Source organism: Coenobita brevimanus, chromosome 21, assembly GCF_032717465.1.
Source record: "Coenobita brevimanus isolate Jiangsu-jjx chromosome 21, ASM3271746v2, whole genome shotgun sequence".
NCBI lineage: Eukaryota > Metazoa > Arthropoda > Malacostraca > Decapoda > Coenobitidae > Coenobita > Coenobita brevimanus.
Window position 1 is genome coordinate 26,931,470 of NC_136974.1, and position 26,296 is coordinate 26,957,765.

The 26,296-nt window shown below is 42.1% G+C and overlaps 1 protein-coding gene across 1 annotated transcript in view; it reads left to right on the plus strand.

The window, feature by feature from the left end:
* Positions 1-21,844, plus strand: part of LOC145392193 (uncharacterized) — a 115,143-nt gene extending 93,299 nt beyond the window's left edge. The window contains exons 2-3 of the mRNA XM_080266642.1: positions 16,053-16,285; positions 21,230-21,844. Of these exons, the coding sequence (XP_080122768.1) occupies positions 16,053-16,285; positions 21,230-21,316 (320 nt within the window). The 3' untranslated portion in view covers positions 21,317-21,844. The remainder of the gene's footprint in view (positions 1-16,052; positions 16,286-21,229) is intronic.
* Positions 21,845-26,296: the final 4,452 nt, after the last annotated feature.

A 26,296-nucleotide genomic window follows, 5' to 3' on the forward strand; every position in this document is an offset into this window, starting at 1 on the left:
AATTTCCGAATCACACTATCCCTTGAAGTTCCCATGATAGTTTTTCTACATTGCATTATAACCTTTCTTGCTTTTTCCTGCCTGCCTTGACTGGAAGGATGGGTAGTTAAGGGGGTGAGAGAGATGGGAGAGAGGGGAAGAGGGAGGGCGAGGATAGATGGAGGGTTGGGGTGGAGAGGAATATGAGTGAGGGAGGAGTGAGTTAGAGAGAGGGCAGATTAATGGTGGAGAATCAAGGCGTCTGACTATAAACAGATGGGCATATCCTTAGCCTCACAAACTTAGATATCAGATTCATAGCTAACTTTGACTTCCTTATTCCTATGACATATTCTTTGGTCCATTCTTCTTATCTCCGGACGATTTCAGTCAGTTTGGGACAGCCCTCTCCAACTAGGGACGTTTGATATAGCCCTCATTAATCCCTTCGCAAGAGAGGTGTTCCCTAAGATGAGTTAAATCGTCTGAAAATAGCAAAAATAAGCCAGAGAAATACGTCACCTGATTCATGACGAAAAAACATACTGCCTCGAAATGACCAATGAGTGAGTTTGTATATGTTAGTAATGAAGGCCATTTTAGGGATCGATTAAAGTAACAGTCCACTCCCTAAAGTTCAGCAGTCCTCTCCCTTTCTCCAGTTTTCCTTCCCTGTCACCTCCCCCCCTTCATCTCCCCCCCTTCACCGTTTCTCAGGTCATCCGTCCTTCTCCCTTCTCCCTCCCTTCTTCCAGCCTTCTTTGCCCATTCCACTTCTTCTTTTTCCTCTCATCCCGTTTATCTAACTTCTCAGATCTCCCATACTTTTCCCTCCTCTCTCCTCTCCTCTCTTCCTTCTCTTTCCTCTTTTCCAATGTTCTTCCCCCTTTCCTTTTTAGCCATTTTCTCCACTCATCCTCTCTCTCCATTTCTCCAGTTTCTCATCCCTCTTCCCGTCCCTCCTCTCCCCTTCCTCCCTCCCTCCTTTCTCCTCGTCTTCAATTTTCCTTCTGATTCCCTTTCTTCCCCCTTTCCCTCTTCCCACTAAGTATCCTTTTTTTTTTATTCATCATTTTGTTTCCTTCCCATCTTCCTCTATTCCTTTTTATCCAGTCTTCTATTCCTTCATGTCTCCTTCCTTAACCATTTCCCTGTTTTCAAACGTTCTCTCCACAGTCATCTTTCCCTTACTCCAATCATCTCCCTTAACTTTCCTTTTCCTACCCTCTCCTTTTCTTGTCATCTATACTTCTCTCCCTCCCCTTCCTTTCTTCTTCAATCCAAGCTTCTCCCCTCCTCCCCTCTTGCTCTTATCCAATCTTCACTCTTCTATCTCTTTCTTTCTCTCCCTCTTCTTTTTCTTTCTCCTTCTCCTCCTTTCTCTCCTCATTCTCTCCTCTCTTACCACTCATACTGTCCCTCCCTTTCTTTCTTTTCTCCTTCCTCCCAAATTTCGTTCACTATTACTTCACTTTTGCCTTTTTCCATCTTCCCCTCCCCTCTCAGCTTCCTCGATTGACCATTTCCTCTCCATTTCTTAAAGTTTCTCCTCACTCTTCTTTCCCCTCTAACCCCCTCTTCCTTCCTGCCCCGCTTCCCTCCCTACCTGTCTCTCTCTCACCCCCTTCTTCCTCACTTCCTCACCCCTCATTCCTCTCTCCTTCTTCCTTACCTCCTTTCCTCTCTTCATTTCCCTTTCCCCTCTCCGGTTCTTCAGCCTTCCCTTGCCCTCCTTTTCCCTTTCCATTTCCCGCCTCCCCTCTCCCTCTCTCTTCTTCTTCCCCCTTCCTTTTTCTCTCTCTCCCTCTCCCACTTTCCTCTCTTTCCCTTCAGTGTTTCTCTCTCTCTCCCTCATCCCTTTTTCCTGTCTCCCTTTCCTTCTCCATTTCTTCAATTTTCTCCCCCCACCCCATTCCCCTGTACCTCCATCTCTTTCCCTCCGACTTTTCCTTTTCACTTTCCTACGCTTCCTTCTTCCCCTCTCCTCCCAAATCTTCAGCCTTCCCTTCCCCTTCCTTAGCTTCATCCCCTTCTCCCTCCTACCTTTCCCTTGTTCCTTCCACCCCACACGCCTTCCTCTCTCCCTCCCTCTTTTCTCCACACTCTCACTCCTCCTTCCTTCCCCCGCACCCTCACTCCTTCCGCCCTCCGTCTCTCACACCCCTTCCCCTCTCTTTCCCACACTCCTCCTCACCCTCACTCCTTCCCCCACACCCTCATTCCTCGCTCCCTCCTTCACCCACACCTCTTACCCTCTCCCTCCCTCCTTCCCACATCCCCACTCCTCCCTCCCTCCTTCCCACATCCCCACTCCTCCCTCCCTCCTTCCCACACTCCTTTCCCTCTCCCTCCCTCCATCCCACACCCCCTCTCGTCCCTCCCTCCCTCCCACACCCCCACTCCTCCCTCCCTCCTTCCCACATGCCCACTCTTCCCTCCCTGCTTCCCCCGCCCCCTCCTCCCCAGCACAGGTAACTCTTCTCACCTTTTAACAGTTCAATTAGCAAGTCAAAGTGTCGGGGACCGGAGTTTCGTACAAGGCAATACTTTCACACACACACCCCACCTCACCCCGCCTCTTTTAAACTCTCTTTCTCTCTCTCTCTCTCTTTCTCCCTCCCGCCAAGAAAAGAACCAATTATTTACCTTTCAATAGCCTCTTTTATTCCCTGCGTCTTCAATTTTCCTCCCGTCTTCTTTTTTTTTATCATGGTTATTTTTCTCTCTCAACAGCATCCTATCTTTTCTTTGTCCTCACTTCCTCTCCCTTCTTCCTTTTTTCTTGGCCTTTTTTTTTTTTAGGGGGGTCTAGTCTCCACTTACTTGAGTGCATCGATGGCGTGGTGATAGAGGTTTACAGGTGGAGGAGTAGTAGTAGCTGCAGTCTCAGGCCCATTTAAAACTTGAACCCAGTGGACTGCAGGCTAAAGTTACCCCTGCCCTGCATCCACCATCCTTCCTTCGAGGGATAGGAAGGGAGTTAAAGGGCATTTGTATTACCGGGCAGAGGAATTGCTTGGTTATATCGGTGCCATCACGTGAAGGCGCCCCTCTCCAGCACCAGGGTTGGAGTAGACTGTGCTAGTTCGCCACGGTTCGAATCCAAGAAACGGACTTTTTTTTTTTTCCAAGAAGGGGACTTTTTCTTTTTTTAAATTATACCACGTAAAGGCTGTTGTAGACGCAGGTGGTGTCCTGGGCTACGGTACCCTCGCCTCGGGCCCTCTTACACATCAGGCAATCCGTGGCTTGTAAGGGGTGTTGGGGATTGCCTGTTACGCCTCGCTTTTCCTTTGGCCATCATTCTTTCTGTGTGTTTTCTCTGCCCCATTCTTCTATTTACTTGCTCTTTTCAGCGTCAACATCTTCTTTTGTTCAATCACATATTCTCTGATCAGTTAACATTCCTCATCATTCATATCACCAGACGATTTTACTCACCTCATGAGAGACCCTCGTGGAGATGGGGTGACAGTCTTCTCTCCTTTAATACAATGACATAATTCAAATTATATTTTTGATGCTGCACTGACGAATTTTTTAACTGAAAGGAGACCATTCGTAGCGAGTGGATTAATTTCCAGTTGGATTTCATTTCACTCTTTTGGTAATATTTCCTCTTTATTGTAATTCTATGTAGTTTTTTTTTTTTTATTAACACTTTCAGGTTGACTGAACCACTCTGGCATTAGATGAAATAGAATATTAGAGTTACCTTGACCATAAAGGGGTTAAAGGTTTCAGTATTAATATTCTCAGACTTCCAAAAATCACAGTCAGCTATATAAATCGTCCAGTAGGCGGGAATACGGGACGAAAGAAAACAGCCAAGAGAGAGAAAACGCTGCCATGAGAAAGTTAATGAAATATTGTAAGATGTCCTAATATATTGTCAGCCCTCATTTTCCCTGCATAATGTTTACCTTTTTATCTTTTTTAATAATGTCACGGTTCTTTTCAGCAGATGTGTCAAAATTACTGAGAGTGGAAAGTTAGTCTCGTCGTATTCTTCTTCTTACTTGTGCGGCGTGTGAGAAAAATGTAAACAAACCGAGCGTGAAAGTGACTCGTTTTTCAGTCCGTCGTGCTTCAGATCAACTTTCTGATTTTTTCTTTTGTCTTTTTTTTGTGTTTGTTTTGTTTTGTTTTTGGAATATTGAGACACATTTTTAGGTTGTCGCAACTTTAAAATTATGAGACATAGTTTTAGCTCAATTTTCAAGTTTTATTGAAACGTTCCTACGAAATACGCTGAAGATGTTATAAGAGACAACATCAAGAGTTATATACTTGTATAAATTAGTAGAGAGGTGCTGGGAAGCCTCCTAAACCCATGAGAATACGACCCTTAGCATGATAATGCTGATAATGATTTAATGTCAATATAGCATAACTTACATACGAGAAAGCATGAACGTACAACAGTCAGAAATAAAGCGGTAAGGAGGAGATAGAAAGCCTCCTAAATCCACGAGAATACGGCCTTTATGATGATGATGATGATGATGAATAAAAATGGAGAAATATAGTAAATAAGGGAGAGGTTCTACGGAGGCTCCTAAATCTTACTATCACCATTAATCTCCTCAGTACGATGATATATTTATTCTTGCCACCATCAGGCGACTTTACGTAGATTAGGGAAGACTTTTCGAACTGGATAGGCCAAATAAAGCCTCCATTAACGCCTTCGCACTTAGGGTCTTACCCAACTGAATAAACTCATTTGGGGTTAACATGATTAGAGAGAGAGAGAGAGAGAGAGAGAGAGAGAGAGAATGTCATCATACCGAATGAGTTAACTTCTTCAGTATGATGTATGTTATTTTAGTTTACTCATCGCACTTGTGTGGAAAATAACTCTGCTGTGCTGGGGCTCTTCAACATACACCTCATCCAAGCAGAGTGGAGTCAAAAGCCTTTCGTTTCATCAACTCCTATCCTCTTACTAACTTCCTACAACCTTTCTTCTCAGCACTGTTGCATCTCTGTCCTTCTGTCATCGCTACTTCAGTGGTCACAAATATTCTAAATTGTCTTCTTGCATCTCTCCTCCATTACGGCCGACCTGCAGCACCCTTCTGGCAGCAAACTCTCGCCTCTTTTCTATCCAACTCTGTAATGCATGAGAGTTGGACACACAGGTCTTCATGTGTGCAACTCAGTTCTCCATGTATGCAACGGCCACCTCTGACACTGTCTTCTTCAGCCTGTATTTCTTCTCTGCCTATGACCCCCAGTCTTTTCAACGCAGTGTGTCCAGATATCTTAAAATTAACGGATCTCTAACTCCACTTTATTGTTTACTCTTCTCAGAAAGAACAGCTCTGGATGCTTCTAGCCAGTGATTCTTGTTTGCATTTAAAAAAAAAATCTAGACGATTTTATTGAACTTATGAAAAACCTCTCACTCTCGTCCAAGAAAACCAAGACAGTTTCCTGCTACTACTAGTGGTCTCCCCTAAGCTGTGTAAACCTGCCTAATGGTGCCAGGAAGGAACGATCAGTGTCCGTTCGGTCAAAGCTGAGTGTGTGAAGGTACAGCAGTGCCGACTGTGGTATGTGGATTCAAGGCGTTGTCTGTCAGTGCTAGGGACCAGAAGTGTTATGAATGAAGTACCTCAGGTCTGTATGTCGGATGAGATGGTCTGACACAGTGACAAGTGACAGCGAAATAGATAGATGTGGACGCAGACGCACTGTGATGGCAAGGACAGACAAGGGTGTGCTAAAATTCTCTGTAATGAAGAGAATGGGTGATGGAGGGACTGATAAAAAAAGATATATACAACAAAAATATAGGGACTGAAAGGAAAGATGAAGGCCGAGTGGGTGAATGGATGGCGTGGGAAAGATTCTGAATAATAGAGATCTAAGTATGCAGAGGATGAGAAGTGTATGGACTCGAGCAAATTGGAGTGAAATGCTTTATGGGGGGTGTATAACAGGCAAGAAAAAAAGTAACTTTGGTAAAACGTAAATCAGAGGAGAGCATGATTATAGATGGTTTATAACTTCCTTGTCTACACCATACCTTACGACAGGTGAGGTAATTAATGTAGGTGAATGGCGTTTTATTTCTCCTGGTTTCCAGAATTCTCTCTCTCTTTGTAGTGGGCAACAGCGAGCAAGCATGCATTAAAGGGAAAAAAATTATACACATCACAGAACCACACACAACCTCAGTCAGATACATGTAAACACAATCGGTACGATTTTGCTGCGATGTACATTTTACATAATTTGAGAAAACTAAAGTGCTGTAGTCCATAACATTTTTCCTGAGGATGTAGGGCCCTTTTTTATGTGTCTGACTGTTTGTCTCATTAGACATGGTGTAGTACTTAATGTGAATGCTGTATGAAGTCGAGAGAGGGTAGAGTCAAGGTGAATGTCGTCTTGTTCCCTGTCTCGTAAAGTAAGGTTAAGGTGTGTCTCGTAAGGTAAGGTAAAGGTGTGTATGCTGCTCTGGGAGGTGACGTCTAAATTATGCATATACCAGGCTAAATTGCTCTATATAAGAGTGGAATTAGGGCGGTTGTCCCTCAGGTAACGACTTAATGGCTAGTTAGTGAAGGTAATTGCCCTCACCATCCCATCCACCTTATCTCTTCCTCACTCCTACCTGCTCTTTTCCTTTCTTCCTCTCTCTTCTCTTCCCGTGATACCCAGTCCCTCCATTTCCTCTTTTATTTCTTCTCTTCTTTCCCCATTCCTTTTCTCTCAGTTCGATTCCTTTCTTCGCCCCGTCCCACACTTCTCCTCTCCCCTCCCCTCCCTCTCCTCTTCTCTCCTCTTTTCTTTCTTCCTTTTCCCCTTCTGTTCCCTCCTCTCCCTTCTTGTCTCCAACCCTCATCTTCTATCTTCTTTCGTTTCCATTTTTTCTCCTCTCCTCCATCCTCACTCTTTTCCCATCATCTCTTCTTCCCTCGTTCTCTCTTCTCTCATCCCCTTTCCTTTCCTCTCTTCCCTTTCTTTCTCCACTCCTCCCTACTCCCTTCTAGTCTTTCTCCCACTCTCCGTCCCTTACTGCTGTCTCCTCTCCTCTCCTCTCCTCCCTCCCCTCCCCTTCTCTCCTCTCTACCTTTCCTTCACTGCTTCCACTTTTCCCTGTCCCTCCTACCCTCTCTCTAATCTCATTGCCCATCCTTTTCTCTCCTCTCCTCCCTCCCTAACCTTCTCTCCCCTCTCCCATTCTTCCATTCCTTCTAATTTTCCCATCCTCCTCCTTTCTCCCCACTATCCCCTCCCCAACACTCTGGAGGCTGTTAAGGTGCTTGGCTCTTCCTGTCCCTGGGTTACTGTTTTCTGGCTGTCTCTGAGTTTCTTCCTGTTTGTGAGGTGTGTGTGTGTGTGTGTGTGTGTGTGTGTGTGTGTGTGGTATTTCTGGTGCTGTCTTTGCTGACTCGGTGGTGTGTGTGTGTGGTATTTCTGGTGCTGTCTTTGCTGACTCGGTGGCTCTCTTGAAGACTGTCTTGCTCTGTGGGATTCTAGAGCCGTTTGTGGAATTCTGTGACCTTCCTGTTCCTGTCTGTGAGGCGTCTGTAGCTGTAAATGTTATCCTGGCGCTGTCTTTGCTCTATTTGACATTATATTGCTGTCTGTGGTTATCTGTGATTGTCTGTGGAATTCAATGAGCCTTCTTTTCCTGTCTGTGAGGCTTCTGTGGCTGTCTGTGTGATTCGGTGGCTGTCTGTTGGATTCTGCGAAATTTGTTACTGTCAGTGGGATTTTGTTGTAGTCTCTGAGGTTGCTGTTGCTGTCTACGATTTTTGCGTTCCTGTCTGTGGCTTCTATGACTGTCTGTGAATTTGAGATTTTAATGTCGTCTTTGAGAGTCTGTGTCCGTGGAACTCTGTGGCTGTCTGCAGTGTTTCTGCGGCTGTCGCTGGGGATCACCTGGCTGTCTGTGGCTAGTCTATAATTGTTTGTGGGGCTCTGTGGTTGTCTGTGGGATTGAGTGAGTGTCTGTGTGGACTGTGGCTGTCTGTGGGAGTCTGCGGCTGTCTGTGGGGATCATGGCTGTTTGGGGATTGTGACTGTCTGTGGGATTCTGTGGCTGTCTGTGGGATTTGTGAGTGTCTGTGGGATTCTGTGGCTGTCTGTGGGATTCCGTGGCTGTCTGTTGGATTTCTGGCTGTCTATGAGGATCCCGTGGCCATCCGTAGGTAGTCGATAGCCGGCTGCGGAATTTATGGCTGTCTGTTAGGACTGTGGCTGTCTGTGGGCTGAGGATGATGGGTGCCTGTGGGATTCTGTGGCTGTCTCTAAGAAATATTGCCGTCTGTGGGATTCTGTGGCTGTCTAATTAATGTTGCTGTCTGTGGGATTCTGTGGCTGTCTCTAAGTAATACTGCTGTCTGTGAGATTCTGTGGCTGTCTCTAATTAATATTGCTGTCTGTGAGATTTGCTGGCTGTCTCTAATTAATATTGCTGTCTGTGAGATTTACTGGCTGTCTCTAAGGAATATTGCTGTCTGTGAGATTTACTGACTGTCTCTAAGGAATATTGCTGTCTGAGATTCTGTGGCTGTCTCTAAGGAATATTGCTGTCTGTGAGATTCGGTGGCTGTCTCTAAGGAACATTGCTGTCTGTGGGATTCTGTGGCTGTCTGTGATATTCTGCGCCTGTCTGTGGGGATTTTGTGGCTGTCTGTGAGGGTTCCGGTAGTGTCTGTTAGTATATGGTTGTCTGCAGTCTGTCTGATATTCTGTGATTGTCTGTATGATTTCATGAGCTTTCTGTTGCTGTCTGTGAGGGCTCTGTGGCTGTCATTGGCTCTCTATGGCTGTCTGTGGCATCCTTATGTTCTACGTGCCTCTCTTCCTTCCCTTTCTCACTCTTACTCTCTCTCTTCCTTCTTTTCTCATCCTTCCTCCCTCCTTTCTCTCTCCCTTCCTTCCTCTTTACTCCTCTCCTCCTCCCGCTGTTCCCTCTCTTCCTTCTTCTTTCTTTCTCTCTTCTCTCCAACTCCCTCTTTCGCTACATGCATCCCTCCTCCATTCTCTCTCTCTCTCTCTCTCTCTCTCTCTCTCATTCACTTTCCTTTCTTCCCTCCCCGGTTATTCCCTCCCCACTCCTTCCTTTCCTTCCTCCCTCCTCCCTCCCCTCCTCCCCCCCTCCTCCCCACCCCATCTCCGGCCCTGACTCTACATTACTTCTGACATTTTAATTGTGTCCTCTCTCTCCCCGTCCCCCCCCCTCTCTCTCTCTCTCTCTCTCTCTTCTGAAATTATATCCACAGACTTCTGCCTATCCCCATTTTCTTTCTCTCTCTGTCTTTCGTGTTCTCTCTCTTTCTCTATCTGCCTCTCTCACATTCTCTCTTTCTCTCTCTCATTTCTTCACTTCCAATCTTCTTTTTATTTCTGTTTCTCCGTTTACTCCACTTTCGTTAGCCGTCAGTTCCTCTCTCTCTCTCTCTCTCTCTCTCTCTCTCTCTCTCTCTCTCTCTCTCTCTCTCTAACTTTCCACACAAAAATCTCCCTCCTCCATCTCACTCACACTACCCTACAATTTTCCTCCCTCCCTCTCTCTCTCTCTCTCTCTCTCTCTCTCTCTCTCTCTCTCTCTCTCTCTCTCTCTCTCTCTCTCTCTCTCTCTCTCTCTCTCTCTCTCTTTCTCTCTCTCTCTTCCTCACTCCTTTTCTTTCACGTCTCCCTCTCTCCCCTTTCTCACTTTCTCTTTTCTCTTCCTCCCTCCCTCTCTATTTCTCTCTCCCCCTCCCCCTCTCCTTCTCTCTCTCTCCCCCAAACTCTCTACGTGTCTCTTTCTATCTATCAATCTATCTATCTTTTTCCCTCCCTCCGCTTAACCCATCCTCCCTCCCCTTCCTCTCTTCCTTCCTCCCCTCGTCTTTCTCCCCTCGTCTCTCTCTCTCTCTCTCTCTCTCTCTCTCTCTCTCTCTCTCTCTCTCAACTTATCATCTGACAATTTTCCCATACCAAAATTACCACCTCTGCCACAACTACCACAATTACCACATCAGCTACCATTACTACCACAACTACCACCACTCCGCCCACTCCAAAACACAACTCACGTGATCAAGCCTGTCTCCACAACTACCACCATCTCCACTACTGCCACAACCAGCACCACCATCAACCACAACTACCACAGCCACCACTATCGGCCTTGACCATCATTAACCACCACAACTACCACCATAACCACAACTACCACCATAATCACAACTACCACAATCACGCCTATCATTATCACCAGCTACAACTACCCCCACCGCAACTACCACCATCAACCGCAACTGCAGTCACCACTAACCGCAACTACTACCATCATCGCCAACCACAACTACCACCACCACCATCTAATACTACCACTACCACCAACCACAACTACCACCTCTACCACAACCACAGTCACCACCACAAATACCACCTCCACCACCTACCACAATTACCATTTAACGCCACAGCCGCATCTACCACCACAACCACAATCACCACAGCCACCACCACTTAATCTACCAGGCTTGAGTCGCCCCTCTTTGATAGATAAAAAAATTCCCTCGCCTGAAGATATTGCCTGGGATTTCTCTCTCTCTCTCTCTCTCTCTCTCTCTCTCTCTCTCTCTCTCTCTCTTTGTTCTTTCTTAATGTATATATTTATATCATGCTTTCTTCTTCCCTTTCTTTCTCTAATCGATTATCTTTCTTTTATGTCTTTCTCTTCCCTTTTTAGCCTCTCTCTCTCTCTCTCTCTCTCTCTCTCTCTCTCTCTCTCTCTCTCTCTCTCTCTCTCCTGACGATATTTCCACGGCCTATCCCCCAGCCTTTCATGTTCTTTATAACTCTCTATCTTTCGCTGTCTGTGGCTTTCTCTCTTTCTCTCCACATCCCACTTCTCCGCAGCTTCTCTTGTTTTGTTTTTATATTTTTCTCTTAAATCGTTTCCCTTTCATCTCTCTCTCTCTCTCTCTCTCTCTCTCTCTCTCTCTCTCTCTCTCTCTCTCTCTCTCCTTTTCTTCATCTCTTGCTCAATTAACCCTGGTTCTCTTAATCCCCTTTCCTCTCTGTCTCTTTGGCTGTCTCTCTTTCAATTTTCTTTCCTATTTCTCAATTTCGTACTGGTCTTAATTATCGCCATTTAATCTCTCTCTCTCTCTCTCTCTCTCTCTCTCTCTCTCTCTCTCCTTTAAACTGTTCATCGGCGAATCTGTCTGTCTCTTTAACCAAGTGATTTTCAGTCTTATTTGTTGGGCATACTAAAAAAAAAACTAATACTTTTAGGGAACACCTTCCTCTTTTTCATTAAAATAATAATGTAAAGGGATTATATATACAATATCCATATCTATTTATCTATGTAGACAGATAGATAGATAGACAGATATAGATTGATAGACTGATGATAAACAGATACATTTATCGCCTATAATTATGAAAATCACATTAACACAAACGTACGGTACCCGATTCCTAAGACACAGAGGCTTGACTGATCTGCATATCCGCTGCACGAGTATTTTTGGAGGAATACTGGACAAACACACTCTCATTCCTTCTTTAACATTTATCAATCTTGACCTTTTCTTTCTTTTTACGTTAGTATGTGTTGAGAACCCTAGTGCACTCAAGGAAGAGGTAGAAAGCTGCAGAAGAATTTTTAGTTTTTTTTTTTTTTTTTTCTGTGCGGGTATTTGTCCTAACTGTGAATCCAGATAGATTCGAGTGACAGTAGTTTGATTTAAGGTGCCCAGTTTTTCGTAAGATGGTCCACCAACACTCCAAGATGAGGTTGCTTACATCAACGAGAACGACAGACATTCATAATCAGTCACCCTAGATAAGGAGAAATGACAATTTACAACAGTTTGAGTGCACAGACCTAAGTCTTCAGCAAAATTCTGCTTCTCACTAGGGAAGCAATGATTTAACCATTTACCAGTCCTTGGACGAGTGGCACTGGCATAGAATTATAGTGTTTCATTTGTTCCTATTCAGGAACGACCCCTCATCCTTGCTAAGGCTAATTCTTACAACTAGACTTTTACTGAACCATATTTTATTCATTTATTTCAGTTTTGGGATTGATCTGCACTATTTACGTAGCCTAGTGTTAGAAGGTGCTACGGGAGTGAGGGTCAGGTTATACGCTTAAGTTCAAACCCTTATGAGGAAGCCTGCGGTTCTTCTGTGTATGCAGTGTGTAGCGTCGTCACCTATCCTTAATCCCTTCCGTATGGTGACTTATTTTTACATAATACACTTGTTATCCACCACAAATTTTACTTAACTGAGGAGAGGGACCTATTAGAGAATAAATTACTGACGGCTTTATCTAATTCTTTCAGTAAGAATAAATAAATAAAGCTGAATAAAATCGTGTGGAGTCGGTACAACCATAATAAAAGATATCAGCGTATCGAAGGGGTTGATCTTAAATTGTTCTGGCTGGCTAAGTCTGGCCTCGAGTCCCACCACCTCGCGTGGGGTGATGGTGGATTGGATGGACCGATATTTTTGTGAAGGTAGGGGTGATGGTTGGGTAAGGTTAAAGGTCTCTCTCTCTCTCTCTCTCTCTCTCTGTTCATATTACCTGTTCACATATTATCACCTCCTACACACACACACACACACACACACACACACACACACACACACACACACACACACACACACACACATCCTTTCTCAGTCTACCTACCTATCTATCTATCTACCTATTCTTACGTTGTTTTAGATGATCTCTAAATTACACAAATTACTTTTACGTACCTTTAAGAAATGGATAACAAATTGACACACTTTTCCCCAACCCTCCAAACCCTCTGGTGTTAATTCAACAGGAAAAATTGTTAGAGACAGCAGATTCTAGTAAGGACATGCTTGAAAGACATTTTCTTTTTTTCTAAAAGTAGAAAGTAGTGCCAAGAACGAAGTTAAAACAAGCCTGTCATCGACGATGGCCAGCTCTAAGCGAACCAAGCTTTGTCAGAGACCAGAAGAGAGTTTAGACGCTGAAAGTCATATCTATGTGAAGGTGCTCCAGTGCAACATTCCACCCAAGAATCATGGCCCTGGCTTAATAATCTTCGGAGCCTTGGCATTTCGCGCGAACATAGTCGCAATTTTAGCTATTTTCACCGTTTTTGCATTTGATGACCATTGACCCCTGACCTGGCGGATATAGGTCATACATATACAAAATACACTTGTAGTATGCATTAAGGTCAATAAGCATGAAAAATTTCATTCGATTCCAACCACTCATTGCGGAGCTAAGGAATGTCATATTCGTAGAATGGCCGACCAGAGGTATATACAACTTCTAGGAGGTGCTGCCAGCGACTGGAAGTGCGTTTCGACACCAAATGTCATTTTAGTCTGGAGGTACTCCAGTGCAACATTCCAGCCAAAAATCATGGCCCTGGCTTAATAGTCTTCGAAGCCTTAGGATTTCGTGTGAGCATAGTCGTGATGTTAGCTATTTTCACCGTTTTTGCATTTGATGACCTTTGACCCCTGACTTGGCCAATGTAGCACGTAGGTGTACGAAAGAAAGTTGTAGTATTAGTCAATGTCTATAAGTATGCAAACTTTCATTCAAATCCATCGTGCCGCTGGGGAACTAGGGGGACATCTTTGAAAACCGGTTCTGGTTGCTGCAGATGCTGAGGCCAATCTTCGCAGGGTTGCCACTCGAAAATTAGAGAGAGGGGAATAATGGATGGCACACTTTTGATAGGGAAAGACCTCAAGATTACGCCTAAAGGAGTCAGAGCTTTCTACTCCCATTATACCTCATACCAATTAATCTGGCCAGGCATGTATGGCAACACTGTTCCTGCCGAGATTCTGATTGGCTGGAGGTGTTTGTTCGATTTCGTTGTTGCTTAAACCGGTACTCTCTTTATTATCAGATGTGATACTGAGTTTGTTGACAATACAATCGTCAAAAGCAATAAGAAATCAGTTATATACTTGACAACAATGAAATTTTCGTTGGAAGATAGAGATATGAGTCAACAAAGTATTATAACAGTCCAAGTCAAGATCAGCATTCGAACGGTTCCTTAATATCCCCGACACTCCTTGATATAACAGAAAATTAAGGAAACCTGTTTGATGTAAGCATTAGTATAACACATTTGAATTTTAAGATAAGTCCGTACTGTGATAATAGAGGAGATATAATGAAATAGTTTTCCTTTAGCCTACTTTGATTTTCATGATTTTTTCAAACCTCCCTCCCCGGAGAACTCGTCTTTTCTTTAGAATTTTTAATTATTCAGAGTTATGGCACGATTTAAGGATGTGGACTGATCTTATAATTTAAATGTGTGTTATACCAACGCTTAGATTAAGCAGGTTTCCTTCATTTTCTTTTATATTAAGGAGTGTCGGAGATATTAAGGAACAGTTCGAATGCTGACCTTGACTTGGACTGTTATAATACTTTGTTGACTCATATCTCTATCTTCCAAGGAAAATTTCATTGTTGTTAAGTATATAACGGATTTCTTACTGCTTTTGACGATTGTATTGTCGACAAACTCAGTATCACATCTGATAATTAAGAGAGTATCGGTTTAAGCAACAACGAAATCGAACAAACACCTCCGGCCAATCAGAATCTCGGCAGGAACAGTGTTGCCATACATGCCTGGCCAGATGAATTGGTATGAGGTATAGTAATGCTTCTACAGCTCGAAACAAGAAAAGTACGAGAAAATGGGATTTTCGGCCGTTGCTTTCATCGAGTAGTTGCCCAGTAACCAAAACCTTGTGGACACAATTAGGTCATAGGCTGGTCATTGTGTCCAGGTTTGAGCGGAATCAGTTAATTTTGAAGGGTAGAAGTGACTGCCACATCAAGAAAGAATACAAAAAGAAAGAGAACGCGACTAACAAAAAGGGCATCATGGAGCTGGCCAATACGCAGGTTCTAAAGCTAAAATTATTATTAATTATACAGTATATACATAAAAACATCGGTAACCACATTCACACACACACACACACACACACACACACACACACATATATATATATATATATATATATATATATGTATAGTTACAGACATATGCACTAACCGGTACCGGCAATCGAACAACTACTTTTTTTTTCTCCTTTTCCTAATGCTGTCTCAACCTAATTCTTCCTGTCCCTCTTTCTTTCTTTTTCTCTTTTTTTCGATTTTACTTATTCACCCTCCCACTTCTTTCCCATTAATTTCTTTTATGAATTAAATACTCTGAGTTTTGTTTTTTTTAATGACACTCCAAGTTTGGTCCTTACTGATGTCCTCTCAGGGTATGATTTGGGAAGACATCACACGAGCACCCCAGCAGAGTTAAGGCCGGACGTATTTCTCAACCTATGTTTCACTTCCAGCTTTCATCCGCTCTCCCTCTCACTTTATCTATCCAACCATCTGTGTTCGTCTACCACTCTGTTTAGCTGTATGCATCAACAGTATTACTGACTTGGAGTTTTATATATGTATGTAGCAAAATTCCAAACGCTAACGCAAATTATTAACGGAACTCTGTAGACGCAGTCACTGGTTTCTCAACAACTGGTGTTCCGAGTTTGATCCATACTGACGTCCTCTGAGAAAGCGTTTTGATCACCACCTGCAATGGGCGATGCGTCTCCTAAGAGGATGTCATGCTGGACCAAATTCGGAATGTCAGGTGTGAGAACCCCATTGTTCTGTGTGTGTGTGTGTGTGTGTGTGTGTGTGTGTGTGTGTGTGTGTGTGTGTGTGTGTGTGTAACAAAACCCCTAATCCTGACAAACACTTTCAACGAAACTCTGCATATACAACAGATGGGGATCCAGTAGTTACATTGATTCTGGTCCAGACTGATGCCTTCTGGGAGTGTTTTTGCAACCACGCTTAAAAGCTACCGTGGCCAAGATGCTATGCTCCCAGCAAGACAAGCGTCAGCAAACGTACTTAAAGAAAGTGCTTGTCCTTATGTAACTTCCTTGCAATCGAAATTATCTGCCCTTCCCACGTTCTCTGTTAAGCTATCTCCCTCCATTCCTGTTGCTAGCTCTTTCTGGCGCATCTCAGTGTTTAATTCTTTTCCCGCCAGGCAAATGCTCCCAGTTCGGCCACTCCTGCTTCGGCGCCCACGGGAAGCGAGCCGAGACCTACCCAGGAAATCAGGTTCAAGTACAGGATGACCCGCGCTTCCCACTGGACGACAACGCAGAGCTGTACCCGCCCTCAGCCAATCAGGTGCCAATGCAGGATGATGCGCGCTTCCAGCTGGAGGAACAGCAAGCCCTCTCCAACCCTGAGATCGTAGCCAACGTTCGGAACTGGGTAGGTTTATCGGGCATGACTTTTGGCAGAGAATATATATATATATATATATATATATATATATATATATATATATATATATATATATATATATATATACTGTCTATATCCCCAAGTGCGCTTGAAGGTAATGTAGCATGCTTCCAGGTCAGAAATTTTGTCGTGTTTCTTTCGGTGTAGTGCACATTTTCTTTGTATATTTTTGTCTCCGTATCTTTGTCTCTTTATCTCTATCTTTTTCTAATTATCTCTTTGTCTGTCTGTTTCTCCTTGTTTGTACGGTGCTTCAACTGTCATTCGTTTCAGCCTGTAGGCTTGTCCCTGTCGTTCTGTCAGTTTTAAATGTTTTCCTGTCTGTATCTTTGCCAGTCTTTCTCACTCATTCTCTTTCCGTCTGTAACTCTGTCTCTCTGCTGTATCTTTATCTCTTTCTGTAACTCTTTCTATAAGTCTCTGCCAAATTGCTTGTATCTGTCGTTCTGTCGGTGTGTTCATCTTTACGTGTGTCCCTCAGGATTTTTATATATTGTATCTACCCGACTCTCATTGTAAGGGATCAGTACTACTATCTGTTGTATGGCTGGGTGTCCGACTGCCTCTGTCAATATCTAGTTATGTCTCTGTCTCCCTTACGTCTGACTTCCAGTTAATTGTTTTTCGCCTGATCCTCCCCCACCGACCCACCTCTCATTTCTCTCTCTCTCTCTCTCTCTCTCTCTCTCTCTCTCTCTCTCTCTCTCTCTCTCTCTCTCTCTCTCTCTCTCTCTCTCTCTCTCTCTCTCTCTCTCTCTCTCTCATCGTCTTTCATTTAATTTTCTCTTCTTCCTTCCCTACTTTTGTCCAGTGTTAATTGCCCTCTATTATTTTCTGTCCTGTCACTCCTCCCTGCTCTTGCCTTTTCTCTTCTCTCCCCTCTTTTCCTTTATTTAGTCTCCCTCTCTCTCTCTCTCTCTCTCTCTCTCTCTCTCTCTCTCTCTCTCTCTCTCTCTCTCTCTCTCTCTCTCTCTCTCTCTCTCTCAATTCGTCTTTCCTTTTCAAGCCTTTTTATCTTTTCAACTTTCAGTTTTCATATTCCCTCTTCTTTTCATTCTTTCCTGTCACTCTTCTTCTTCTTCTTCTTCTCTTTCTCTCTCTCTCTCTCTCTCTCTCTCTCTCCCTCCCTCCCATTTTCCCTCAGCATCAGGGAACAAGCGACGGGTAACTTAACCAAAACTAGCGGGCCCACCATCATAACGGTCAAGCGAAACGGGTCCTAATTCCCTCTATATATAAGACCCAAATTCCCGTGTCCAGAGCTAAGTGGGAGGACCAGACATACGTGGGATACATGGGGACGTGGGTAGGTGGGAGAGGTGGGAGGAGTTTACTACATGGGTGTACAGGGAAGGAGAATGTTACGGTGGTGACGGTTAGCGGTGAGTATTAACCGTTAAAGTTTCTGGTAAAGCCGCATATTCTCTCTCTCTCTCTCTCTCTCTCTCCTCCTAATCAAGAAATTTTCAGTAAAATCATATTATTGCCTTTGTTTCCAAGAATTTCAAATAATGTTGTGACTGGTTGAACAATTTTAACATATTCTGAGCAAATTTAGTCAACCACAGAGGCCACTTGATGAACAATATTGAAGAACATATTACTAACTTAATAAAAATAGAGCTTTATTGACGGGACCTCAATCACATTTCTGCTTGGAATTTATATATTGTACTAAGACTAAAAAATTAAACGACATAGCCTGAGCACAGACGAACGTAAATTATCTATACTGAGATTAACCCATCAAATTCCGGAAAGGGAACTCGTATTCCCCTCCATATTTACCCTGCAAGAGTATGAAATAACATCATACCTAAGGTTCCAAAGTACATCTACAAAAAGAAAAAGAAAGAAAAAAAAAAGAACGATAAACTTAGCCGGCCAATTCATCGCACCAAACAATACATGCAGTATATTATAATTACTTATAGAACGAGGATGGAACAATGCATTGTAATTTGACCTACCAGGTACTTGTCCAGTACTTCATGGCTTACGTACCAATGGCTTTCACTTCCGCAATTATATGACTTCGTGGGTTGTCAGACAAATTTTCAACACGTGCGAATATGCAGTGTTGGTCTTATTACTCGTGAGCTTCCTGTTTTCTTGCGACTTCACGGTTGGTCATCCTTCCATGAACACAGGCCACTACAACACTTCCTCCACACAAATCGCAGTAGGTCCTAGTACGAGAGGGGGTGGAGACAATTAAAACTGGTAGGAACAGATCGTTGACCAAAACACACAGTAATCTTCGGTCGCCAGAACTCCTTTCACACTATAAGTAAGCATGGGTTACGTGAATCATCGTACGTTTTGCACACTCACACTTGAGACGGTGTTTGTAGTTTCAAGTGACAGGTTAATAATCACAGCACTCAAAGGTGGAGGTTACACAATATAAGACTCTAGCATCACCTTCAGTCGTTCCTTGTTTGCCTTGTAATTTTGCCAGCTTTAATTCCACCCCCCCTCCCTCCATCCGGTCTCATACTTGAACCTACTGAGCTCTGTATGGGGGAAAAGAGTGTTATGATGGTCTTTGCCAATGGGGGACTCAACAGCTGTGAAATAGGAAGAACACAGCCGGCTTTTTAACGTGTAAAGAAAGCCAGTACTGTATGTTTTGCATATTTTGGAAAACTGACTGGCAGACAGATAGTGGTACTGATAGCTATGGGTGCAAATACCAAGTCAAACTGCAATACTTTTCATTCATTCGCCTCCTGTAAATAAAATATTGCTTGTACTAGCTGGTGCTATGAACTGGCAGTCCTTGCTTTCTGTACTGACTCTGCATTTTTTTTATAACTACAATATAATTTGAGGAATCATGGAAGTAGTATAAGTCAATATAGCATCATCACAGGGGAAAGTTGGGACTCAAGAATATTGCTGAGAAACTATTTTTTCTTCTGTCCCACCACGAATACAAATCTATTTAATGCTCTACAGTAACTAGAAATATATTACAAGGAAATTTTACCTATCTTGGAAGTAACTTAACCACTTTGGAAAGGTAATGTCCTTCTTAATCAATTCATATCCTCTTCAGATGATTTTAATTTGCCAAGGAGAAGGCTTTCGAACTGGGGAGGATAGTTTTCAGTAACCCTTTCACTACTGAGCGGGTCTCAAGCATACTCCAACGCTAGATAGAGCAGAAGGATAAAGACGTCCGGGGGGCTGAAGGGGTTTATGAACATACAGCATTAACGGAGAAAATAAGCTTGACTGTGATATCCATACTTGGGCTGTGAACTGAGAATTTTTTGCGGCAACCTGCTTGCCAGTAGTGGTATCAGGGAAAGTTTAGCAGGTAATGGGATGCTCAAGAAGTCCTGCAAAAGCTTCAGTACGGCTAGGCTGTTTCACATGTGGAAGGCGGAGTGTTCACCATCCACTCACTTAATGTAGCGTTTCCTTCAGGTTACTGCACTGAGGGACAAGTTAGATTTGCTCCTGGATAGTAAGCACAAGGCCAACATTTCAGCTTCTGGTGGAACATTGGGTTAAGGTAATCCAACCGGATGTGGCCGGTGAGGGTTTGGGTCCAAGAGCTGGTAGGAGTTTATTGCTTATACAGTGACGCTTCTCTTGCCTTAAATATCTGGACTAAGTACCGAGGCTGGGACGTATACGCTCTTGATGGAAGAATAAAGACGATAATGATGATGATGACAGATGACGATGACGACGACGATGATAATGATGATGATGATTAATGGTAATAATACGTAATAATAATCATAATAATTAATAATAATAATAATAATAATAGTTAATAATGATAATAATAATAATAATTAATAATAATAATAATAATAATAATAATAATAATAATGATTATGATAATCATGAACAATACTACGAAGTAATTTTGAAAGTTATGTCCTATGAATGGAATGGAAATCTGTTTAAATCTCTCTCTCTCTCTCTCTCTGGACCTAATTAGACAAGCCATATTTACTCTGACTAATGAATTCAGAGGAGTGGCGATTTAGTTTGACATTGTAATGGCGGGGTTATAAAAGTCTCTCTCTCTCTCTCTCTCTCTCTCTCTCTCTCTCTCTCTCTCTCTCTCTCTTAATTCTCCACACACTCCCTCAGAACTCTTCCTAATTCGGCCTCAATTGCTTTATGTAAATAGTTTCAACTTCACGGCCATTCATTAACTCCTAACCAACCCCACCTCCCCACCTAACAACCAACACCACTCTAGGCCTGCATCACACCTCCACAACCCCGACACTAATTTCCCTCCCTAACATTTCCCACTCCAGGATTTTTACCCTACTGTAATTATCTTTAACCACCTAACCCTTTCTTGGGTAAAGTCACCTGAATGGAGCCATAATAAAATTATACAAACACAGTGAGTTAGAATATATATATATATATATATATATATATATATATATATATATATATATATATATATATATATATATATATATATATATATATATATATATATATATAATTCGCTGGTGGAGGCGAGGGACGGTATCACGCGATGATACCGATAAAACTAGACGGCTCTGCTGCCCTGTTATACAAATATTCCTTAAGTCCCTCTGAAGTCCCTGAAAAAAAAAAAATGGTGGACTGCAGGAGAAGGGAAGCCTCAGGGTGTAGTTCACCGAGTTCAAGTTCAGATAAACTTGGGGCCACGACAGCAGCAACAACAAACACCACCACCACCAACACCATCACAACAACTACAACAACAACAACAACAGAACTGCCTCCAAACCACTCTCACACTCACCCCTCACCCCCAGTCCAGCTTCTATTTTTCCTCACCAGCCTCTACATTAACCTCTTTACAAGCCACTAGGATTACTTCAATCAGTTTATCTCTCCCAGTGACCTCACTAACCCCTCCCCCTCTCTCCTCATCAGCTTGGCGTGTTGGGTCGTCGCCTGCGCCGGGTGGGGTCACGAAGCGCCCCCTCCGCCCCCGCCCCCGCCCCCGCCTTCCTGCAGTAGGCATACCACCCGCATACTGGGTGTACTTCCAATATCTCCAGCTGGGAATATGTTTTAGGCCTATGTGGGATTTTGATTTAATTTACTAATATAATTTCTCACAGCGATGTATACTTTGATTAGATAAACAAGTGTGGATCAAAAATTACAAAGCAGATGACACCCAAACAAGTGTGGTTTAAAAATTACAATGAAGATGACGCCCAGCTGTGTGTATCATAGGCCCGTCATAGTTTTAAGCTGATGTGTGGGTTAATTTTTGTGTGCATATCTGGGTGTTGCAATACTGCTTGTAAAGGTAAACCAAAAAGGCGAACTGATGATTAAACATTATGTCTAACGATGAATGTACTGTATATCATATTCATAGTCAAGATTAAATTCACTTAGTCTTGAATGCTCATCAAGAAATAAAGTGATGATAAAACTGCGTGTAGTTTATGTTCGTCGGGAGTGTGATTTGAGTTACTGTTTAATTTCTCTGCTGTTTTTTCTTTTTAGTGTTGAGTTTTTTGACGAGAAAATAATGATGAGGGTGGCAATCACTGTGTATAAAATTACCATATTAAAGATGTTACTGAAAAGAAAGGCTGTTGTCTGTTAGGGAGCTGATAAATAATGCTTCGTTTGGTGTGTGCTTTTTGCTATGATTTTCAGTTTAACATTGAAAACTTGTAAATGAAGAGTGAGTTTGAGGTTTGTGGTAATGATCGAAATATAAAAAGAATGATTACTGATTATAACTTAAGTTTACTAAGAGTGAGGGACTATAAAAACCAGCAGGACAGGACTGGATATATGTAAGGATTAGGAATGAGGGTGTAAGTGCACTGAAGAAAATGGAATAAAGTTACTGAAGATAATACAGTACTATAAATGCCCTGGGTCCGCCATTTTATTTTTATTAAGTTATCAGTTGTTGTTATTATTATTATTATTATTATTATTATTATTTTTATTATTTATGGTATGAAATACTGTAATTATTTTGATGCTTGTGCTGCTTTTAGATATGTTTAGGCTGGACAGTATTGGTTAGGTTTGCTGCTTTTTCTCTCTTTTGTTTTATTCTTCTATGAAATTTGAGTGCAATGTTGATTTTTGGACAGGGAAGTGGATGGACGTGAAGAGCTGTAGCGAAGATGACAGTGAATGTGTTTTGGGCTCGATGGGAATGCGACTTACTGATTGTTTTAATTAAACTCCTACTTGCATTCTTTATAGTTTAGAATCCTAATTATTTAGATCGGCAATGACACACAGTAGGAGTGAATATGTCTTAAGTTTTTCTGGAGTTGATGCTGAATGAGCCTATTGCCTAAGCCCCGTCTGATTTTTCTTATTTATTTCTGATTTTTTTCTTACATATTAATTATTTTGATTGTAAATAACGCTGATAAAAATTAATGTATGAAGAAATATTTTGAAATTCTTACATAATGTGCTTCAGATTCTTTATGTACTTATTTATTTATTTATTTATTTATTTATGTATAGTATGCTTTAATTTGGCCTCTCTTCATATTGAGAGAGGATAATATTGCTAATGATGTTAAACGTGAACTGGAATACAGACGATACTGACTATATTTCAAGCTGGTCATGAGTTATGTTACGTTCTTGGAGGGATTCTTTGGTTTTGATGTCTGAGTGTTTTGATTTTTTATGGGAAAGTATAATTGATGGTGATATTGAATTTATGTTGATATATTAAATTTGACACTTTATATTTTTTTTAGGCTGGTCAGTATACTGTATTGATTATAGTTGTGGATTATTCTTTTAGTGTGATTTTTAAAAGTAACCCTTAATTTCATAGGGAAACAAACTGATAGTAGTAATAAATATGTATGTGGATATAAGAATTATACTGAAGAAAATAATAAACCACTTTGGGCTGGCCAGGAGTTTGATTACGTTTCTATATATATATATATATATATATATATATATATATATATATATATATATATATATATATATATATATATATATATATATATAATTTTTTATCCGTATTTGTAAAGCATAGTATTCTTTATGGGAAAGTCAAATGATTTGTCTCCTAAATATTAGTGAAGATGACTACTACATTGAGCAGCACATTGAATATGGCTTGGGCTGGTTAGGAATCCGGTTGAATGTTCTTTCTTAGTATGCGTATTTTTACTAAGCTAATTTTTCTGATAGGATGTGTCATCGATACGACTAAACAATAATGATGGAGGGTAACGTTGATGATAACTGGTGCTTGAACAGTGGCAATAAAGACGAGTACTGCACATACGAGTGACAAGAATGCAGGTAATGGCAAATAATAACAACAATAGCGACTATGCCAACAGAGCAAGAGCTACAACAGTAATGATACTACTAATAACAGTGCATGAAATATAATAATGATGATAATAATAATAATAATAATAATAATAATAATAATAATAGAAAAAGTAAAATATAACGGTTCAAACATCCATTCCTTCTCTCCTATTCGCAGGACTCTCTCTCTCTCTCTCTCTCTCTCTCTCTCTCTCTCTCTTAAAACATCTCATCTTCTCCCCTCCTCTCCTGCCTTACTCATTCTTCTCTCTTTCTCTCTTCCACTCCTTCCCCCAGTCTCCGCCACCCTCCTTTCCCCTCTCCTCTCTCACCCATCTTCCTCCTCCCCTCACCCTTCTTCCATCCCCTCTCTCACCTTCCCTTTCCCCTCCTCTCTCTCTCCCCATCCTTCTTACCCCCCCTCTTTTTCTCCCTTCCCTTCCCCCTCATCTCCCCCTTCATCCTCTCCCCCATCCTCCTCTCCCCAGATATGGAACTCGATGTGACAAGTTAGTGTGAGAAAACTGAGGCTGTCATTGGATATTACCCACAGCAGGGAGGTGTGGGTGGGCGTGGGTGTAGGTGGGTGTGGGTGTAAGTGGGTGTGAGTGGATGTGCATAAGTGTACATGTCTGTGGGAGGGAATACGTGGGTGTGGATGTCAGTAGGTGGGTGTGGATGAGTAATTTATAGATGGGAGTTTGTGAATCTAACTGAGTGTGGATGGATTATGTGATTGTAGAGGAGGGTGGGTGGGTGGGTGTGGCTGGGGTTCGGTGCGTGTGGGTGTAGGTGGGTGTAAGAGGGTGTGGGTGGGTCGAAGGGATACTGATTGTGTGTGTGTGTGTGTGTGTGTGTGTGTGTGTGTGTGTGTGTGTGTGTGTGTGTGTGTGTGTGTGTGTGTGTGTGTGTGTCAGCTGCGAAGTATTGGCAGTACATGTAAAGGCCGGCAACGAAGACAATAGGTTACCCGGTCCTCTCTCTCTCTCTCTCTCTCTCTCTCTCTCTCTCTCTCTCTCTCTCTCTCTCCTTCCTTATCCATATCTTTCTTCCATCAGTCCCTTTTTCTCTCCCCTTCTTCTTTTCCTCCTTCCTTCTCTCCCTTATTGTCTTTCCACATATTCCTCGCTTAATGTCTCTTCTCCCATCTCTCTCTCTCTCTCTCTCTCTCTCTCTCTCTCTCTCTCTCTCTCTCTCTCTCTCTCTCTCTCTCTCTCTCTCTCCATTATATTCTCGTAGACAGTAATCAGGAATGACTTGTCTCACTATTGACAGCTGCTCGATAAGTAAAAATTCCTTCACCTCCTTCGTTCCCTCCTTCCCTCCTACGTACTTCCTACTCTCCTCCTCCCCCCTTTCTTTTCCTCCTCCTCCTCCTTCTCCTTCCTTTCTTCTCCCTCCTTCATTATTCCCTTTTAATTCTCCTCTTCCGTCTCCTTTCATTCTTCTTTTCTACCTTCATCCCTAGCCTACCTCTCTCCTTTAGTCTGTCCTTACCCTACCCCCGTCCTCCTTCTTTCTTCCCCTCCTCCTTTCCCTTGCTCTTCTTCCTTTTCCTTCACAACGTTCCCTCATTCTCTCTCTCTTCCACACACCCATTTCCTTCATTAACACACTAATAAACCATTTAACACCAAGACTTTATATTTAGCACGAAGACTGAAACACTGTTACCCTTAAATATAGTAAGAAATATAACAATATAACTTTGGATCGGTTTCCTTGCCAAATAATGTGTCAAAACAGTTCATCAGGGTAAACATTAATGTAAGAGAAACACAGTAAAAAATACGAATAAGAAGTGAAAGATGAGTGAGCAATATGAGGTGTTATTTTCATTGCTTCCTGTAATTTGGTTGACGTTTAAGTTTGTCTAGTAACATACCTGATTAGCATAAAACATACCACAACCATCGTTTACGATATTTCATACCATTTATTTATTTTCAGTATTTATTTATTTACTTATTTATTGGCTGACAGACTTATTAAATATCATAATTACAGCTGAATATTTAGCTGGAAAACCGAGCTAAATAAATCTACTTCCTTGTAACCCTTAGAGAAAGAAAAACATACAGGAAGCGAAAGATGAACTAGGATGCAAATGGACTATGATGGTGTATGTATTTTACTTTGGTGGGTCGTACTATATTCCATATTATTTCATTAAGATATTTAGTTGGCAAGCCCTTCAAATTCCCACGTTTCTTTATAACACTTAGGGAATACTAAAATACTTGGGAATATTTGAAATTAGCTACGATGGAATGTGGTGTGTATATTTGCCTTATTTTGGCGGACACCTGGAGTCATTGTAAGCATTTCATTCTGTTGGCTGGCCTATTGATTTCCCCTTATGACACTTAAGAAATAATAAAATCTAATAAAACGTCAATTAGCTATCATATGTAAGAATGGACTGAAGTGTTGGATGTAGAGCTACACTATTTTGGCGGGAAGTTCTAGTATTATAATATTTATCTGGCATACCCATTAAATTCCCATACTTCTCAACATTATGGAAATACTAAAGTTATACAGGATGTCAAAGATTAGCCATGATACAAATGGACTGGGGTGCTGGAGTCACTGTACCTTATTTTTCTGGGCGATATTAGTCATTATGGATTTCATTTAATTGGCACACCTATTAAATTC